Source organism: Parasteatoda tepidariorum, chromosome 10, assembly GCF_043381705.1.
Source record: "Parasteatoda tepidariorum isolate YZ-2023 chromosome 10, CAS_Ptep_4.0, whole genome shotgun sequence".
Taxonomy (NCBI): domain Eukaryota; kingdom Metazoa; phylum Arthropoda; class Arachnida; order Araneae; family Theridiidae; genus Parasteatoda; species Parasteatoda tepidariorum.
The window spans coordinates 6,943,818-6,961,764 of record NC_092213.1 but is presented as its reverse complement, the minus strand read 5'-3'; the positions used below and the strand labels follow the sequence as shown (position 1 = coordinate 6,961,764).

At 30.4% G+C, this 17,947-nt stretch overlaps 1 protein-coding gene across 2 annotated transcripts in view; it reads right to left on the bottom strand.

The window, feature by feature from the left end:
* The window catches only part of LOC107436862 (cytochrome P450 3A11-like), a 26,444-nt gene extending 10,175 nt beyond the window's left edge, over positions 1 to 16,269 (bottom strand). The window contains exons 1-7 of one of the 2 annotated variants that reach the window (XM_043046421.2): positions 16,074 to 16,269; positions 12,832 to 12,928; positions 10,980 to 11,032; positions 9,028 to 9,136; positions 8,755 to 8,874; positions 7,010 to 7,098; positions 1,636 to 1,781 (exon numbers count right to left, since the gene is read on the bottom strand). In XM_043046421.2, the coding sequence (XP_042902355.1) occupies positions 1,636 to 1,781; positions 7,010 to 7,098; positions 8,755 to 8,874; positions 9,028 to 9,136; positions 10,980 to 11,032; positions 12,832 to 12,928; positions 16,074 to 16,207 (748 nt within the window). In that variant the 5' untranslated portion in view covers positions 16,208 to 16,269. Of the gene's footprint in view, positions 1 to 1,635; positions 1,782 to 7,009; positions 7,099 to 8,754; positions 8,875 to 9,027; positions 9,137 to 10,095; positions 10,149 to 10,979; positions 11,033 to 12,831; positions 12,929 to 16,073 lie in introns of both variants that reach the window. The other variant, XM_043046422.2, reaches the window with a different exon arrangement.
* Positions 16,270 to 17,947: the final 1,678 nt, after the last annotated feature.

Sequence of the window (17,947 nt, the reverse complement as noted above, 5' to 3'; positions counted from 1 at the left end):
CAGGGGTCCCCAACCTTTTTGTACCTAAGAGCAAATACCAGAATATCGGTTGAATGGCGGGCACCATTTATTTTTTCAACATAAATTTATAGTTGGTAGACATAGGTAATAATACACACTACATATAGTGCACAAAAAATTAAATTTCAAAAATTAATTTAACATATGAATGCAATTAATATTTTTGTGTAAAATAAATGATTACTAAATTGCTTTTAAAACATACGAAGTATAAAAAATTATTTATAAAATACAGTGGCATGTGGTGTTTGGCATGGCATTTCGCTGACCCGCGCTACATAATTGGGAGAATATGATGCTCTTTTTAAGAATGGAATTTAGTCCTTCAAATATATTCCAGAATTTCTCATGTGATATAATAGTTTTGAGGATAATGTCATCCAATGGAGATCCAAAATTTCTATCTCCAATTCTTCTCGCTTTACTTGAAGAAATTCTGAAATCTATGTTGCTATTACGGTTACGTTTATTTGGTTGGTAAGAGGATTAACAAAAAAGTTATCAAAGACTCGATGATATTAAATTGCTGCTATTAAATTGATCTTTAAGCAATTGGAGGTTGATGACAAATGTCAATTTCACTGTCACCTATCAATTTTTTCATGCTTGGAAAATGCACAAGAGACTTCATTTTCAAATGTGATATCCACAAAACTAGCTTAGCTCTGAACGATTTAACAGCCTCTATCATTTTTGCTTTATGTTTGTCCTTTCCCTGCAGCTCCAAGTTTAAATAATTTAGTTTTTTCCTTACGTCCGTTATGAAAGACAAATCTGCTAGCCAAAGAGGATCTCTTAGTTCTAAAAATGTATGATTTTTGTTTGCAAGATAATTTTTTATTTCTCCAATTATATGTAGAAATCTATTCAAGTACTTTACCTTTACTAAGCCAGCGTACTTCAGTATGTATTTGCATAGCATTTATTGGGAAAATGGAAAACTGAAATATTTTATAGTTGAACAGCGGGCGCACCTAGATCGATCGACGGGCGCCATGGTGCCCGCGGGCATAGGGTTGGGGACCCCTGGCTATAGTATTTGAGATACACGCAGACGAGAATTTACAAAATAAAAATAACGGTTTAATTTTAAAATACTAAGTATTTTAACACAGCATGCGATTTTTTACTGATTTACTTCAACTTGTTTAGCGCTGAATAAATTTTAAACAGAAGAGAAAATGGAGTGGACGATAATAAATAAACTAATGAAAGTAAATAAACAGAGCATCACGAAGTCCAGATACATCGTTGTCAAGAAGACCACGTAATCAGAGTTCGTCCACAACATGTATATGCACATTAATAGGAAACATTAAACTGGTGCTAACGCAGCTAAGATTCATATACCGCATAAAAATAAATCACACAAAAGAAATCGAACAAAAATAAAATCGCACAAAAATAAAATCGCACAAAAATAAAATCGCACAAAAATAAAATCGTACAAAACCAATCGCACAAAAATAAAATCGCATAAAAAAGGACCGCACAAAAACAGGTTTCACTGTATCTTATACTTAGCCGTCTATATTGTGATTCATATACACTTAGCAAGAACAAGCTTTGTTTAGCATGAATAAGCTTAGCATGAATAAGTCCTTGTCTACTTACGAAAAAGTCCGGAAAATCTTCCTTGAGAAGTCCTGATTATTTTCCGAGCTTCTGTAACGAACTTGTTCTCTGAATTGTTGTGAGAGTCGATCTTGGTTGAAAAGGCTGCGCTCGCTATAACGTCCATCGCAAAAGCTCCGTACAATCTAAAACACAAAAATTAATCAAGAAACATCCGTTTAATTGCTGTATCTAAAACAAACAAGGGATTTCTGTTCTTACATGTTGATACGGAATATTACGTTAAGTTTGTAGTATTCGTTCCGCTGCATTCCGACTGTCATGACAACCCTAATAAATATTTTTTAGATCACCTATCGAAAATGAATTTAAACGCCGAAGGTGGTAAATTAAAAGAATAACGAAGATAATTAAGGAAAATAATAATAGGTTTTATTAACTGTGCATAAGCTGCAAGTTTATAGAATTAATAAAATAAATTAAAAATATAAAGAAAACATGAAAAAAATGCAAAGATTAATGGAAACAGAAAAAAAAAATTTAAAAACAAATTTATATATATATNATTAAATATCGGTATAAACCAGACTATTAATTTTAGATTTTACAAATAAGATTTTTAATGAACTTGATTTTAACGCAATTCTTAATAAAAAATAAAAACCCTCTTTCCATTCAACTAAATTACAAACTCATTGTTAGATATACAAAAAATTTATTTGTAATTATAGGAATTTAGCTGCAGATAATTTTTTTTTTTTTTTTTTTTTTTTTTTTTTTTTTTTTTTTTTTTTTTTTGTAAATGTGAGGAATATTTTGATACCTTCCATAATCATGTTATTACCGGAGATTTAGATATTATTGAAAATAATATTCTTAAAAAATTTAGGTTCTAAAGGTCTTTAGGTTCTAAATTTAGACCACCATATCCTACTTTTACAAATAAGGTTATTTCTATTGTTATTAAAAGTCTTGATAAGTTTATTTTAAAATTGTCCTACTAACATAGTTTTCCAATTGAAGGCCTTTATGAATGGAAAGATAATATTACTGAAGATTTTAAAATTAGTATGAAAAGGAACAAATTAATTTTTCAAAAAAAATTTGAAAGTTTAACTCGGAACTGAAACAAGAAATTAAAATAATTCAAAATTATTTCTGTATTACCACTGTTGATAGAGCTAGTTATAATTTTGCTATTGTTGAAAAACTCTTTAAGAAACAAATTCTTTCTAATGAACTTAACAGTAGTATTACATACAAAAAACTCAACACTAGCAGTGATATTATTGTTATATGTTGTGATGTACCCCAACAACAATTATATTCCATTTAATGACTGTCTTTTTGAACAAATTAATGGTATTCCCATGGGAAATAATTTTAGTACTAACGTTTGCAATATTTTTCTTTTTCTTTAAGAATACAGATTAGTTAAATCATTAGTTAAATCATCTTTATACAAATTCCTTCTTTCTTAAATGTGTTGATGATTTTATGGTTATTAATTTTGATGATTTTAAAATTCTAGCAAAGCAAATTTATCCAAATGAATTAATTCTTAACAAAACTAATATTTCATATCTTTCAGTTAACTTTCTAGATTTATCTCTTAAAATTAATGAAGATAGAAAAATTTCATTCAAACCTTTCGACCTAAGAAATGATTTTAACTTTCCAATTAAAAAGAGTATCAATTTTAATACCAACTTAGCCTATAAAGTTTTTTTTTCAATATTTTTACCAATCAGTTATATTATTTTACTAGTAATTTTTATAAAATATTTTCTATGAAATTAGTATTGCTCATGTTATGTACTTCTTTCAGAAATTTTAAACATAGACAAAGGCAGACCATTTTTAAATACAAAAAAAATGCAGAAATTAAAAGTAATATTTTTATTTTGATCTCTTTTAAATCAAAATAATGACCACTTCGATAGTAATTACTTTTTATTCATATAATCTTTGTATTTAGTAAAAAAAGCTTGAAATTTCATATTGGCTTAATAATTTTGGATTTATTTACTCACCTTTCCATGGATATTATGTCTAATGTCTGAGATGTAAGAAGATAGAGTTGTTTAGTATATCACTTTTTTTAATTGTTTAGTCGATTCCTGTGGAGTCCTCAAGCTTTTACACGTGTCAAAGAATGTTGCGGTAAGAAAAGTTCTTTTGCAATTTTTTTAACTTGGCCTGTTTTGAAATATTGCAGGTCAAATCAAACAACTTTGATTTAGCCTAAGCTAGTCATACCTAATATCTATTGAAAAGTCTACTTTTCAGTTTTCTATGATGTTTAAAATTGTCTCTTGTTATTTTTACGTATGCATGTTTGTCTTTTTCAATGCAAATCTTAGTTTTTCAAAAATCAATAAATACAACAATTACAACAAAAAATATAATTAGGTAGCATTTTTTATGTTTGTCCTACACTCCAAACTTCACTAAAATCGCAAGGGTTCGATCCAAAAATGACTGATCTGGTGATTGTTTTTATTATTATTAGAATTGCGTAATTGTACGTTAGATTTTAAGATGAATTCATTTAAATCAGTGTCTGACCTTATTAAACATTTTACAATTACTATTATTGTTTGGCGCAATATTAATCCTACTATTATGAATTACTGTTAAAGAGATTCGTTAAATGATTTAGAGCTTAACTTCATGCACAAATTGATGCATGGAAAAACTGTATTTAAAATATACATCTATCCGTATGGTAAGCAAAAATATTAAATGACAATTGCGAACTCATCAAATATGTTATAACTAAGGCCCGGATTTTGATGATATTTGCATTTTTGGACATTTTTTGTCTTTTAGAGCATTTTTTTAGATTTATAGGGCATTTTTCTTGAAATTTTGGGGCGTATTTTGCATTTTAATGCATTTTTTAAAGTTTTCTGTTAATTTTTTACAATTTTTATTATTTTTTATCAATTTTCATTATTACACTGGCTTCCAAACAATAAAGAAAATCTATAGGATATTAACAGGCGAAGCAACATCTTTTCAAATTGAAGAAGAATTGTCAGTAAGTAAGACCGTCTTTTTCAAGTACGCACCTATAACATCAGTAGACGTTGAAAGAAGCTTTTGCAGGAATGAAAATTTACTTTCAGACAAGAGACGCTCGTTTACATTTCAAATTATCAAAAAACATTTAATAATCCAATATAATTCTGATAGTTAGTAATATTATGAGATGGAAGTTGTTATATCCATTAAAGTTTCTATACAAAATAAAAATATTTTGGTGTCAATATATTTTCCTTTTTTTTGTTATTTTAGGATATAAAACATATTTTTCAAACTTTAATGAGCGTAGAACAAGTATTGCATTGCTTTATATCTTTTAAATGACTCATAATAATTTTAAAGAGCAAAACATTTTTTTAATTCAATATTTTTACTTTATTTAAGGTATTTTTTGCGCAATTTTTGCATTTTTAAGGGCATTTTTTTGCCCTTATTAAGGGCATTTTTTGCACTTTTTAAGGGCATTAGTTGAGATTTTTAGGTCATCAAAATCCGGGCTCTAGTTATAACAATATACTTTTAATTTTAAATGTTATTTCAAAAAAGAACATTTAAAATTTAGTACAAATAATTAGTGATAAATAATTAGTACAAATAATTAGTACAAATAATTAGTACAAATAATTTAAATGTTATGAATCAAAAATTAGTGAACAAAAATGATTTATGTTCACAAATAGATCACTAATAGTATTTATTTTTCACTAATAGTACTAATATTTGGAGGTGGGAAGTGGTGGCACAAGTGTTCTTTTTTAGTACATTTATTTTTAGTTGAATAATTTAAACTCTTTTATGCCAAGAAACAACAATTATTGAAAAGCATCATCGGGATTGGTGATCTTCAGGGAGGGGCTTAGCCTCTTACTATAAATAAGCAAAACAATTGTCTATGGTCTGCAGGGTGCGTAGCCAAATTTTTCAACAAAAAATAAGCACCTTTTAGGCCCTTTTCAAGCACTCAAAAAATATTTTTAAGCACTTTGAAGAAATATCATAATTAGAAAGGATTGACAAGTTTTTAACAATTGATGATTTTATTTGCTTGCCAGGGACAAAAACGATGGCGCATCAGCAATAATGAAATTAACAAGAGAAATGAAATTTTCTATCGCTAATAGAGAAGAAAAAAAATCTGACAATGTTTAGTTGGTCCCCGTAATCAGCAAAAATTCGAGAGATTTTTCGATTCGATTACAGCCGGCGGAAAATGAAGTCTGAAATTGAGAATCTCTCGCAAAATGCAGCAGAGTTGCACATGACAAACAAAAATCCTTACAACTGAATCCAGCTCAGTATGCGCAAGTGCGGACCAGCAGGTATTTCATCAAACATGTAAAACAAATGGTGTTTTCGTACACTACAGACCGATGGTACGCCGAAATAGATTGGGGTTGAATAAGTTGTGAAAACGTTGAATAGGACAATGTCTTTCCGCATAATTTGTGGCGGAAATCAACATGGTAAAGAAAAATATCACATTTCGGAAAAAGGAAAATTAAGCACTTTTTAAAAACACCCATGGAAAAAAGCACCTTGAAGGGATTTTAAAAAACAAAAATCAAAAATAAGCACCTTTAAGCACTTTTTAAAAACGCTACGCACCCTGGTCTACCTTTATGACCAACGATTTGTTGTAACGCAACTGTTCTAACACCATTTTTGTTGGAAATTATGATGGTGGTGCAAATTACCAGTTACTGTACTTTTGAAGTGATTTTTTAAAACATAGCCACAATACCGAATCTTTTAAAAGTAAGAACTACTATGCTCATTAAAGCGGAAAACAACTTAAATAAAGCACAAATAATGTACAGTAATGAACATACTATAATTTCGGTCCTTTAAACAAGGACGTTTCTCGATGTCTGAACAAAATATTAGTTTATACACAGGGGAACGTTTTTTGTTTGTTTATTTTCTCATTTCTATGATGAATATCACTGAGCTGTTTTTAATTAAGGCATACTTAACAGCATATTTAATATAATGTATAGTGTTTTGATTCCCAAACATAGTGATGACTTAAACTGAGTATAAAAAGAACATTTTAATAGGTGTCAGACCAAGCGAAATGAAAGAAAGCTAATCAACAAGTTGTCTACCATTTTTCAGACTGTATATTATGTAATTACAGGTTGATTATTTCAGCGACTTGTTAAACTGGTGCGAAAAACTGTTTTTAAGTTTTTTCAATAATAATAATTTTTATTTACTTGTTTTGCCACTTATCAAAATATTTTCATTTTAACCCTCAACGCATCAAGGTTAGATACAAGCAGTTATCGTATTCCTTTAAACTGCATGATTCGCGTACTGACAGTTTGTAACTCTGTTTTCCTTACTGTTAAAGAATGATAGATACTTTTTTATTTCAATGTAATCTCCTCTCTGAACGGCTATTTTAAGATTCTGCAGCAAAGTCCTGGAAGATTCCTTAAAAATACTCAAAACCTGAATGAAAAGGAGAAAAATATTATTAAAATGGCACATAATCCTGATTACTTATGATAATGATTACTTGCAATCATATATTCTGATATATCATAATCAAGATTACTTTTATTTTATATTATAACCGTCGTTAAGTAGCCGACCCAAATTAGGGTTTAGGACAACTTACTCAATTCCGTAGCCTTGTCATTTTGAACTCAATACAGAAGACAATGGAACTCCTGGATCAAGTATTGGGAGAAATTTGCCTTCGTGGGGGACTTTTTGATGAAAATAAACCGCTTTTGCGTTATATGGCTAGGAAAACCACGAAATTCTTCCACTGTTATCCTGATGGCAAGGGAACTTAAGCCAATACCTCCTAGAAGAGAGTAGGTCTCAGCAATGGTTACCATAAATAAGAAATTTGATCCCTTAGTAGATCTAAACGTAATGACATCTTTCTTATTTTACCCACCCTTCCTGCGCAGTTTATGTTCGTTACGTTGGACCATTAAATAATTTTGGAAATTTGCAATTACGTTGAACCATAAACCGTGCTGAGGCCTTCTCTCTTCTAGGAAGTGTTACTCTGACCCATGATCCATGTACCACTGAGGATATTTTACTTCAGCACCATGGTCTGTGCGAGCCGGGTGAGGAATTTGAATTGACCAGCCATCACTGGTACTCAAACCCGAGTTTCAGCAATAATGATTACCTGTAATCACTTTCGATTACAGGTAATCATGAGAACTTGTAATTATACGAGATGTGGCTATTAAATAACGAGGCTGATGCTGCAAAACATTATATTTGGATTTCATACATTTTTAGTTATTATTGCCTTTAATTTAGTCCTCTCCTTCGCCTCCAGTTGTTTTATATACAATACAAAATTTGTGTGAAATCGATAGAATAGTTTCTGAGAAATCGAATTTGAAAAAAATTGTGTTTTGAAAATTTGATTTCTGTGAAATTATTTGACCAATTTTGCTCAAATTTTGTATCTGTGCAAGTAAAATTATATTCTTCAAAATGATGTAAAAAATTGCGTACCTTACTATTTAAAAAATTTTCGACTAGTATTAAAAAAATAATAAATATTCATTAAAAGTTATTTTTAGCATGGGATTTTCTTTGGATAAATAAATTTTACAATTGTGTGAAAAAAGTTTTCAATTCGCTTAAAAGAATTTTTGAGTTATGGCGAAATACGCAAAAAGCTAAGTTAGCATTAAGGTATCCGAGCTTCAGACAGCTTTTCTGACCAAACTATTGGGACCCCCTGTATTTTGGGGGTTAAAAATCTAAATCCATCGAAAAAAAGTTATGTTTATTTAGAGAAAGTACGCTTTTGTGTCTGATTTCGTAACTTAAAACATCGCTTGCACTTATTAATTAGCATATTTGAGGTCACCCTCTTGAACCATTAAGATTGAGTCCTAAAACGTGAAGATCCGATCACTAGATCGAAAGTTATTCAGGGAGGTCCGTTTTTCATTTTGCGCGCTGTACATGATAAGGCATAAAGGGCTGCTCCCTAACTTACACACGTGTGTTGTTGTATTTTTGCGCACTGTACCTCGTAGTTTGTGATTGTGATGTCATCATTATCTGTACTCATTTAAAATAGTAGCAGAAGGCTTAAAATCAGAGGGCAACTCTTCCGCTTACCCTTTTGATTTTTCCAGTGGAGAAGGCAGGAGATACAATGGATCGGACTCTTTTCCAATCTTCGTCTCTTAACAAAATCAGCATGCGATTAAAAACAGAATCATCCCGAAAACCCAAGTCCTGTAATATGAAACACAACGATGAGACATTTATTGAAGTCACGTGCATTGTATTCCTATGAATAATCGTCTCTCTCTCATTTAAAAAGAAAGTAGAATAATCATTTTTTATTTAAAGTATGTTGTACACGCTCTGATCACAATGTTTGCTCACCCTTCGATTGGGAAAGAAATGAAAGTCTTTGACCATGATGTCTCTCAAAAGTTCAGGATCGCCAACAGTCAGGGCAGGTTGACCCACAGCAAACGTAGCGTCAAACAGACTAAAGAAATGATCATAAAGTATCAAAAACAAATTTTTAAGATATAGAGCTTAAAAATCCATAATAATATTGCAAAATACAATTTAAAAACATACGTTCCCAAAGATAAATATTCTAGTTCTACTTCAGGGGTCCCACACCTGCGCCAAATCAAAAGATACAAATGCATTGTTTACGCCATTTTTTGCGCCAAGACACAAAATTTGACTTCCTGTAAGTTTGTGGACCTAGTAATATGTCCTCTTTAAACGTTAGTTCAATAATCTTTTTTAAAAAAAATTTCTTAATATATTTTAATAGCATTGAAAGAAAGAATAATTGCAGTAGTGCATAATTTGTATTACAAGTTATGACTAACAAAATATGCAGACTCTTTCTACAACGAAATTTCCTTAAAGTTAATTTCTTTCTACTAAGAAATTTTTAAGCGAAACGTTAAATGACATTTAAAACAACCCCCGTATAACGAAATAGTTATTTCTATACAACGAATTTTTCTTCGACGTTTCGTTATTTTTGTCTTCTAAGCTTTTGACTTATGATTCAACCACTAAAAATGTTCACAAAATTTTCCGGAGACAATAACAATGTAAGTAATATAAATAAAATAAATAAATTAATTTTCCATCGAAGGTTAAATGAATTTCATTTTTAAAAGTCCATTTAAATTTTTTTAAATTTATATACGTTTTAACTTATCAGACTGATTAAAAATTTTGTTAACTTTATTTAAATACCAGCTCAAACGCCCATTACAAATGAAAATTTGATAAGCGGAATACCGATATCTTAGCCATTCACTATAATCAAACAAATAACATTAATTAACAGTGCGGAAGAGACCACTAAAAACGCTCACGATGAACAAGTGTTCAGTATTTTCCGTGTTCCTTATAGCGAGATTAAACGGTATAACAATATAAATAATTCAAATGACACAGTATAAATTAATTATTTACCCATAAATTCTGCCAAGCTGATTGTATCTTTCGAACTGCACTTCTTGAATAGCCTACAATATTATAAATGAAATGTACCAATAATTATTCAATATTATTAATCTGATAACAATAATATTACAATTAATGTTTTAATTAATATTCTAAATGCTGCTTTTAAGGGAATTCCATTTTTCTCTTCCGTTGAATCGAACGGTTTAGAATAAAGTGACCACACGTCCCGATTTTGGCGGGACAGTCCCGCTTTTTGGTGGACTGTCCCGCGCCCCGCCGATTTTTAAAAATGTCCCGCTTTTTAGAAAATATCTGCATTTCTTATTTTAAATGTACTGTAAAAATACATTCCTATTATTTATTAAGTATTATGGTGAATATAAAGAAATAAAAAATACATAAAAAACATATAAAATGCGTGCAGAGTAAACTAAATTAGGCAATGTACCAAGTTAGATTTATTCGGTGGTGTGCTATCATTGACTTTACGTCTCGGCTTAATTCAGATAAGTGCGGACTGCCGTTAGACAGCGCGGTTTGTTGTTTTCAATTTGATGTTCGGTTTGACTCATTATTTGNTTTTTTTAATTTATATACATTTTAACTTATCAGACTGATTAAGATTTTCATTACCTTTATTTAAATACCAGCTCAAACGCCCATTACAAATGAAAATTTGAGTACACCATAAGCGAACTACCGATATCTTAGCCATTCACTATAAGCAAGCAAATAACATTAATTAAATAACAGTGCGAAAGAGACCACTAAAAAAGCTCACGATCAACAAGCGTTCAGTATTTTCCGGGTTCCTTATAGCGAGGTTAAAAGGTATAACAATATAAATAATATAAATAAAATAAATAACACAGTATAAATTAATTATTTACCCATAAATTCTGCCAAGCTGATTGTATCTTTCGAACTGCACTTCTTGAATAGCCTACAAGATTATAAATAAAATGTACCAATAATTATTTAATATTATTAATCTGATAACAATAATATTACAATTAATGTTTTAATCAATATTCTAAATGCTGCTTTTATGGGAATTCCATTTTTCTTTTCTGCTGAATCGAACGGTTTAGAATGTTTTCTGATGTCAATAAAATATCACATACGCTCAAATACTCATGTTGCTATTTCTAATGACACTTGGACAAACCAAACTCGCCAGTAAATTGAGTTTTTGGCATGTGCGCTTTTCGTTTGACAAGAGAGCACCACAAGGGAGAAAGTACGTCTACGGGCAGATGACAGCACTACTCATTCGTGTGGCCACTTCCTCAATTTAGGTATAGATTTGAGGGAGAAGGAAATATGTCAGGGACGACCTGCCACGGGACTTTCGATTCCACAGAGTTTACGATATCACATGTATTCGGTGGGTCTTAGCCAAGTCAAGAATCAAACAACGACTCTTCCGGTCTGATTCTCGAGGCACTGGACTACCACTACCCCCAAATATTCATAAGGCACTGAAGGAATGTAAGAAATAGGCCAAACGATTTTAATGAAATAATAATGAACAGAATCGATTCAAAAATTTACATTCAAAACTTTATTTTTTATAATGTTGGCTTAAATTGCTTTCAGTATCGGAAAACGGTCGCACCATTTCACGAGATAAATTTCAGAAACTAATTTTAGCAAAATTGCTTCGAGTTGGGTTGTAAATTTTTATGCCATCAATTGCACGTTTAATTTATTTTACTATTTTCAATATTTTCTCGTATTTGCTTCCGGGTTCATGGCGGTTCAAATAAGAATTTTTTTAAATTTTTTTATTGAACCAATTTTTAAACCAACTTTTTCTTTTGCAAATTTGATATATATACACCGAAGAAGCATTACATTATGCCACCTTTAGCCCTCACCTTTAGCCACCACCTTTAGCCCTCAAAACTGCTAGCACCCGCCGTGGCATTGATTCCACAAGGTGCTGATAGGTAGTCTGAGGTATCTGGTACCAAGCGCTCACCAACTGGTCCTGCAATTCCCTCCTATTGCGAGGAGGTAGCGTGGCAGCACGAATTTGGTTTTCCAAGTAGGATCACAAATGCTCTATTGGATTAAGGTCAGGTGAATTTGGGGGCCAAGACATGACTTGAAAGTCACTGGAATGTTCCTCGACGATTCGATCCTTATGACATGGTGCATTATCCTGTTGGTAAACACCATCCCCCGCAGGAAAAACTGTTGCCATGAATGGGTGAACCTGGTCTGCAACTATGTTCAAGTAGCTTACAGACGTCAGGGATTGTTCTATGAGGATATATATGTATCGCGATTGTGTTAATCGAGGAAATGAATCGATCATAAGAGAATCAGTTGTAAATAAAAAAAAGTTTATAAACCTATAATTTTTGCTATTGTAGTCGCAGACAACAATTTCTACTTTATTTTATTTCGTCCTGATATATCTTCTCCATTTTTTGTATCTTTTTTCTTCATTTTCTTTATTTTATTTTTTATTTATTTCATAATTTTGTTCAATTTATTTTTGTTCTATTTTTCATTTTCATTTGTTAATTTAACCATTCTTTTTTTTTTAATTTCTGCGGATTATTTTTTTTAAATTTGAAATTTTGTCTTTGTATATTTTTTCAAATATATATATATTTATGGAATTATTGATTAATACTGAATGTAGGTACTTTATCGTAATGAAATCCAAGAAAGTAGGTGTGTGTTAACCATTACAATTTATTAAAAAAAGAAAAGATGTGCCTGTTTCACCTTTTGGGAGTTCATGAAAAATGATTCAAAGAATGAAAGTGGCTCAGCATATTTAACTCCTCTATCTCTCCAATATCTGTGCTTCCTACTGGAACACCTGAAAACACATTCATTTATATATATATATATATACTACGCATTTATATTTATGTATGTTATTTGTATATATGTATATATATATATTTACGCATGTCATAATTAAAACAAGAATCCTTTGAAAACAATGTATTTAATATAACGAAAACCATATAATGCAATGACCAAATATATCTTCAATAATTAAATCATAAATTTAAATTGTCCACTTAATTTATTATACTAATAATTAATTCATGTAAAAAGAAATTTTAATTTATTTTTATTTTCGGTTCATATAACAGTGTATTAAATAATATACTAATAGCTTGGAAAAAACTTTTTAAAAATGCAATTTAAAAAAAAAAAACAGAATTTAATAACTTTATTTTGTTACAATATAAGAAAGAAAAATGGAGTACTATCTATTGAACTTAAAATAAATTAAATTGGTAGATTCTCTTTTTGGTAAAATTCAAATTATTGTTAAAGTAGATTCTAATAAAGAATCTATAGTAAAAAGAAATACCAGTTCATTTTATAAAATCTTAAGATAAACAGGATTCATTTAAAATAGATGAACAGGATTATTCACTCATCTGCAAACATTTGAAAAAAGAGTATTAGTTTCAAGACATCCTTTTAATGCAGTTTTTCAGTGTACTTTCTGAACATGATATATGAAGAGCATTTTTTACCCCCATGATCAACTTAAGTAATCATTCGGGTGGAACAATTATTAGATCATTATTCATTTGTAATCTAATTTTTTTTTCATTTTTAAAATAGTTTTTATCCCTTCTGTTTAATGAGCTAATTGATATGCNGTAAATGGAGCTCATAAAATAAGTTCGAAGTGTAGATAAAACAAGGGGAAAATTTCAGAACGATGAAAAAAGAGGAAAAAAGGAAAATAATAATAAAAATAATAATAACAAAAAACCGGGGGGGGAAAAATCCGAAAAAAGGGACAAATTTTTTTTCAAGAATCCGGAAAATAAAAGATATAATCTCTTCATCAGCTCACACGATTATATCAGCAAAAAGAGTGCTTTCTAATATTGTATCAATATAGCTAAAGCAAGATATATCAATACAATAGTGTGAAGAGTAACTCAAAGTAATAAAGATTAACAACTGGAAAAAAGTCGCCATGGATAGGAGACGTTGGAGGCTACGCGTGGTTGAGGCAGCCAAGGCCTGTAAGGGGCTGTCGTGCTGAAGAAGAAGAAGAAGAAAAAGTGTGAAGAACACTAAAAAAATTTTACAAAAAAATTACAACAAATAAAATAGAACACAATAAGTAAAAATAACATAACACAAAATAAAAATAACACGTAAAAACAGAAAATGAAAGAAAAAGAAAAAACAGAATGAAACATATTCTGTAAAGCGAGTAGCGAATTCAAATGAACTTACATGAACGGGAAATTTTTTAAGAATGGTTTAAAATATTTTCGTAACAAGATTGCCAGACTGCAAAAAATGAAAACAAAAGAGCAAATTGACATAAAAGTGTAAATAGACGAGTTTTGTATTAAAGTGCGTTCTTACTGTATTACTGAAGTGCGTTTGATTTGTTAGTTACCAAGGAGCCCGAAAATGGATGTGCGCAAGGTAATATTATACTGGATAATTTAAAGAAGTTGACAGTAAATAATTTTAGAAAATAAATATTTATTTAAGAAAAAAATATGAAAGAGAAAAGAGAGAGAAAGTCGAATTGCATGTTTTGCACATAATTTTAGCCACGGATTTACCCGAAATGGATTTGCACATGGAAAAATTATGCAAATTAACAAAGAAATTTTTAGCTAATAATTTTAGCCACAGATTTGCCCGAAATGGATTTGCACATGGAAAAATTATACAAATTAACAAAGAAATTTTTAGCAAATAATTTTAGCCACGGATTTGCCCAAAATGGATTTGCACATGGAAAAATTATATAAATTAACAAAGAAAATTTTTAGTAAATATATCTACAATAATATCCGATTAACTCAATGATTTTATACAGAATTTAATTACTTTAGTTGGGTATCCATTGCTTTTTTATCAAATTTTGAAAGAGTTTATCTATTTGTTTTTTGGCTAAATAAATATTACTACATATTCTTTTAATTCTATTCATTTCATTAAAAGTGGTATTTAAATAGATGCTTCTGGAAACGTTAGAATTCCAATAATTAGTTTATTTATATTAAAATTAAAATCATTTCCTTTATCGTATAAATCAACAAAGCAGATATTTTCTTCTTTTATAATACCCAAATCCAAAAAGTTGAAATTAATATTATCAGTATGATTACGAAGCAAGATTAATTCCTCGGGGTAAATATTATTTAATAAAATAGATCTCTTGATATCTCTTGATAAATAGATCATAATCTTGAAAATTAAAGACAATTAAATCATTAATAAGTCTAAAAACAAATTTAATACTAAGAGTATAATTTTTTTCATAATAATGCAAAAATAAGTAAGTTAAGAGAGATGAATAATTAGATGCTTGTGATATTTCATCAATTTGAAGAAATACATCTTTTCCAGTGTAAAGATAATTATTAAAAAGACAAAAATTAAATAGAATTTCCCAATAATCCAAATCGCAATAAAGGATATTTTTAAAATCATAGTAATAATTCAAAAGGACATATTTTAGTTTGGAAAAGGAAATGCTATTGGATCCTGGAAAATGCTATCCTGGAAATCAAAAGTCACAATAGAATTAATTTAATAATAATAATATTTATAATAATATTATAATGCTATTATAATAAAATAATAATTATATTTATTACTTAGTATTGTTTTTGTTTTTTTTAAATAATCGATAAATTCTAAGGTATACAATTTTATACATCGTTTTAAAGTATCTAATTTTACATGGCGAATTTTTAAAAAATCGTACATTTAAAATTTGATTGCAAAAAAAGGTATGTTAATTCAGAGAAAGTATGTTTTAGTGTCTGATTTCGTAACTTAAAACATCGTCTGCTCCAATTAATTAACATATTTCCGGTCACCCCCTTGAATCATTAAGATTAAGTTTTAGAACGTGAAGATCCGTTTATTAGATCAGAAATTACTCTGGCTGGCTCATTTTTCGGGGGGGTGGGGGGACTATAAAATAATAAAAACAAAGAGAGAACAAAGTGACTCACCAGTATATAATGAATGGTAGAGTGACCCCGAGTAGAAATGAACTGGTCCAAATAATATAGACATCCTTTGGTACATCTTTTGTCCACTGCATTATTACAGAAACTTTCAGCCAACCATGGGAGATGGAAAGCATATCTCTGAGAGGTTTTATATCTACACGCGTTTCATGTCGTTTATCACTTAAAAAAACAGTTTTTAGACAAAAGAAGAAATACTCTTTGCGATAAGCGTTTCTCTATGCTTAAACAAATTTCGTCAATTATTTACTGATATAAAAAGAGAAAATGAATGTCTCTAGGTATTCTTGAAGATTTAAAAATATTATTTGCTTTAAAAATATGAACATGTTTACCCTGATTCGCAGCACTCGGCCACTGCGGTGTTTATTGCTTGGCTTTATTCACATTTATTTATTATTATTTATTCATTCATTTATTTCTTATGTTTATTTTTCACTTGTTTACTTACTTATTTGTTTGTTAGTTTTCCAATCTCGGCTACTGCAGTTTTTGTAGTTTTTTTTTCCTTTCCTTTATTTTCTTCTTCTTTCGTTGGCAATCTATCGTTTCCTATTCCATATCACTTTTATTTCCTTATTCACGTCCGGTGTGTCTTGAAAATGGGCGTCTATTTTTGAGCGCACAAAAGTTGTCGACATTTTCATATTCTTAAAGCAAATTAATTTTTTAAATCATCAAGTATAACTTTCCGCTTCAGTATCTTGGGATTATTTAATTGAGTGTAAGTATTGTTTATGTTAAAAAAACTGCACCACCAAAAAAAGTCTTTTGCACTTGTAGTAAAACTTCATGAATTACTTCTACTAAATCTCAAAATGGTAAGAGGCGTTTAAACGACTTGGGTAAGGTGTCTAACATGCGTTAGCTCCTTAATATGCAATATGCCTATTATATATTTGATTTAAAAACTGCGTTGAGCAGCTGACTCGTTTTTTGATTTACGACTAACCGTAGCCTTGTCAGGTTGAACCTAATCCAGAAGTTTGACCAATGTTTGATCCAGGAACTTCTGGATCAAACATTGGGACAAACTAGCCTTCGTGGGAGGTGTTTTTGATGAATCTAACTCGAATTTGCGTTTCACGAACTCCTAAATACGGGTAGATCGACGGCAGAGGGAATTACAATTCATGATCCGTCTACCCATGTTGCGTCAGATGGATCACAACGGATCAATATTTAGCTGTGTTCGGTGCAAGCCGGAATCAAAATTCGTATCCCAACCAGTCATCGGTGGTTGATACAAATTCCGCAACCAGCAGCTTCTTTCCCCTGAGCCACCACGATTCGCCTATTGCAGCCGAAAAAGATGGAGTCAATCCAAAGCTCACGTGAAGGTTTTATAATGAATACAGTGAAAAATCAATAGCCTTCTTTTCCTGCAAAAAGATTGAAAAATGACAGTTGCTGCAGTAATGCATTCATTATTGATCCACCATTAAAAAGAATAACTTCATAAAAATATAATCGGAGTTACGGTAGCTCAGACGATAGAGCACTAACCACCCAATAGGTTAAAACCCCAGTGATGGCTGGACAATATGAATTCTAATATCGACTTGCAGCGACCACAGCGCTGACGTAAAATATTCTTAGTGGTAGACGGATCATATATTAGATGCCATCTGGCTAACAGTGGGAAGCTTTCGTGGTTTTCCTCTTTGGCAAAGGGTTTAGAGCACTAAACACCCAGCAAGGCGATCAAAGTTCAACTCCCAGTAATGGCTGGACCATATGAATTCTAATCTCGAGACTCGCAGCGACCACAGCGCTGACGTAAAATATTCTTAGTGGTAAACGGATCATGGGTTAGAGTTCCTATTGAGCTAACCGTGGGAGAATTTTCTCTCCAT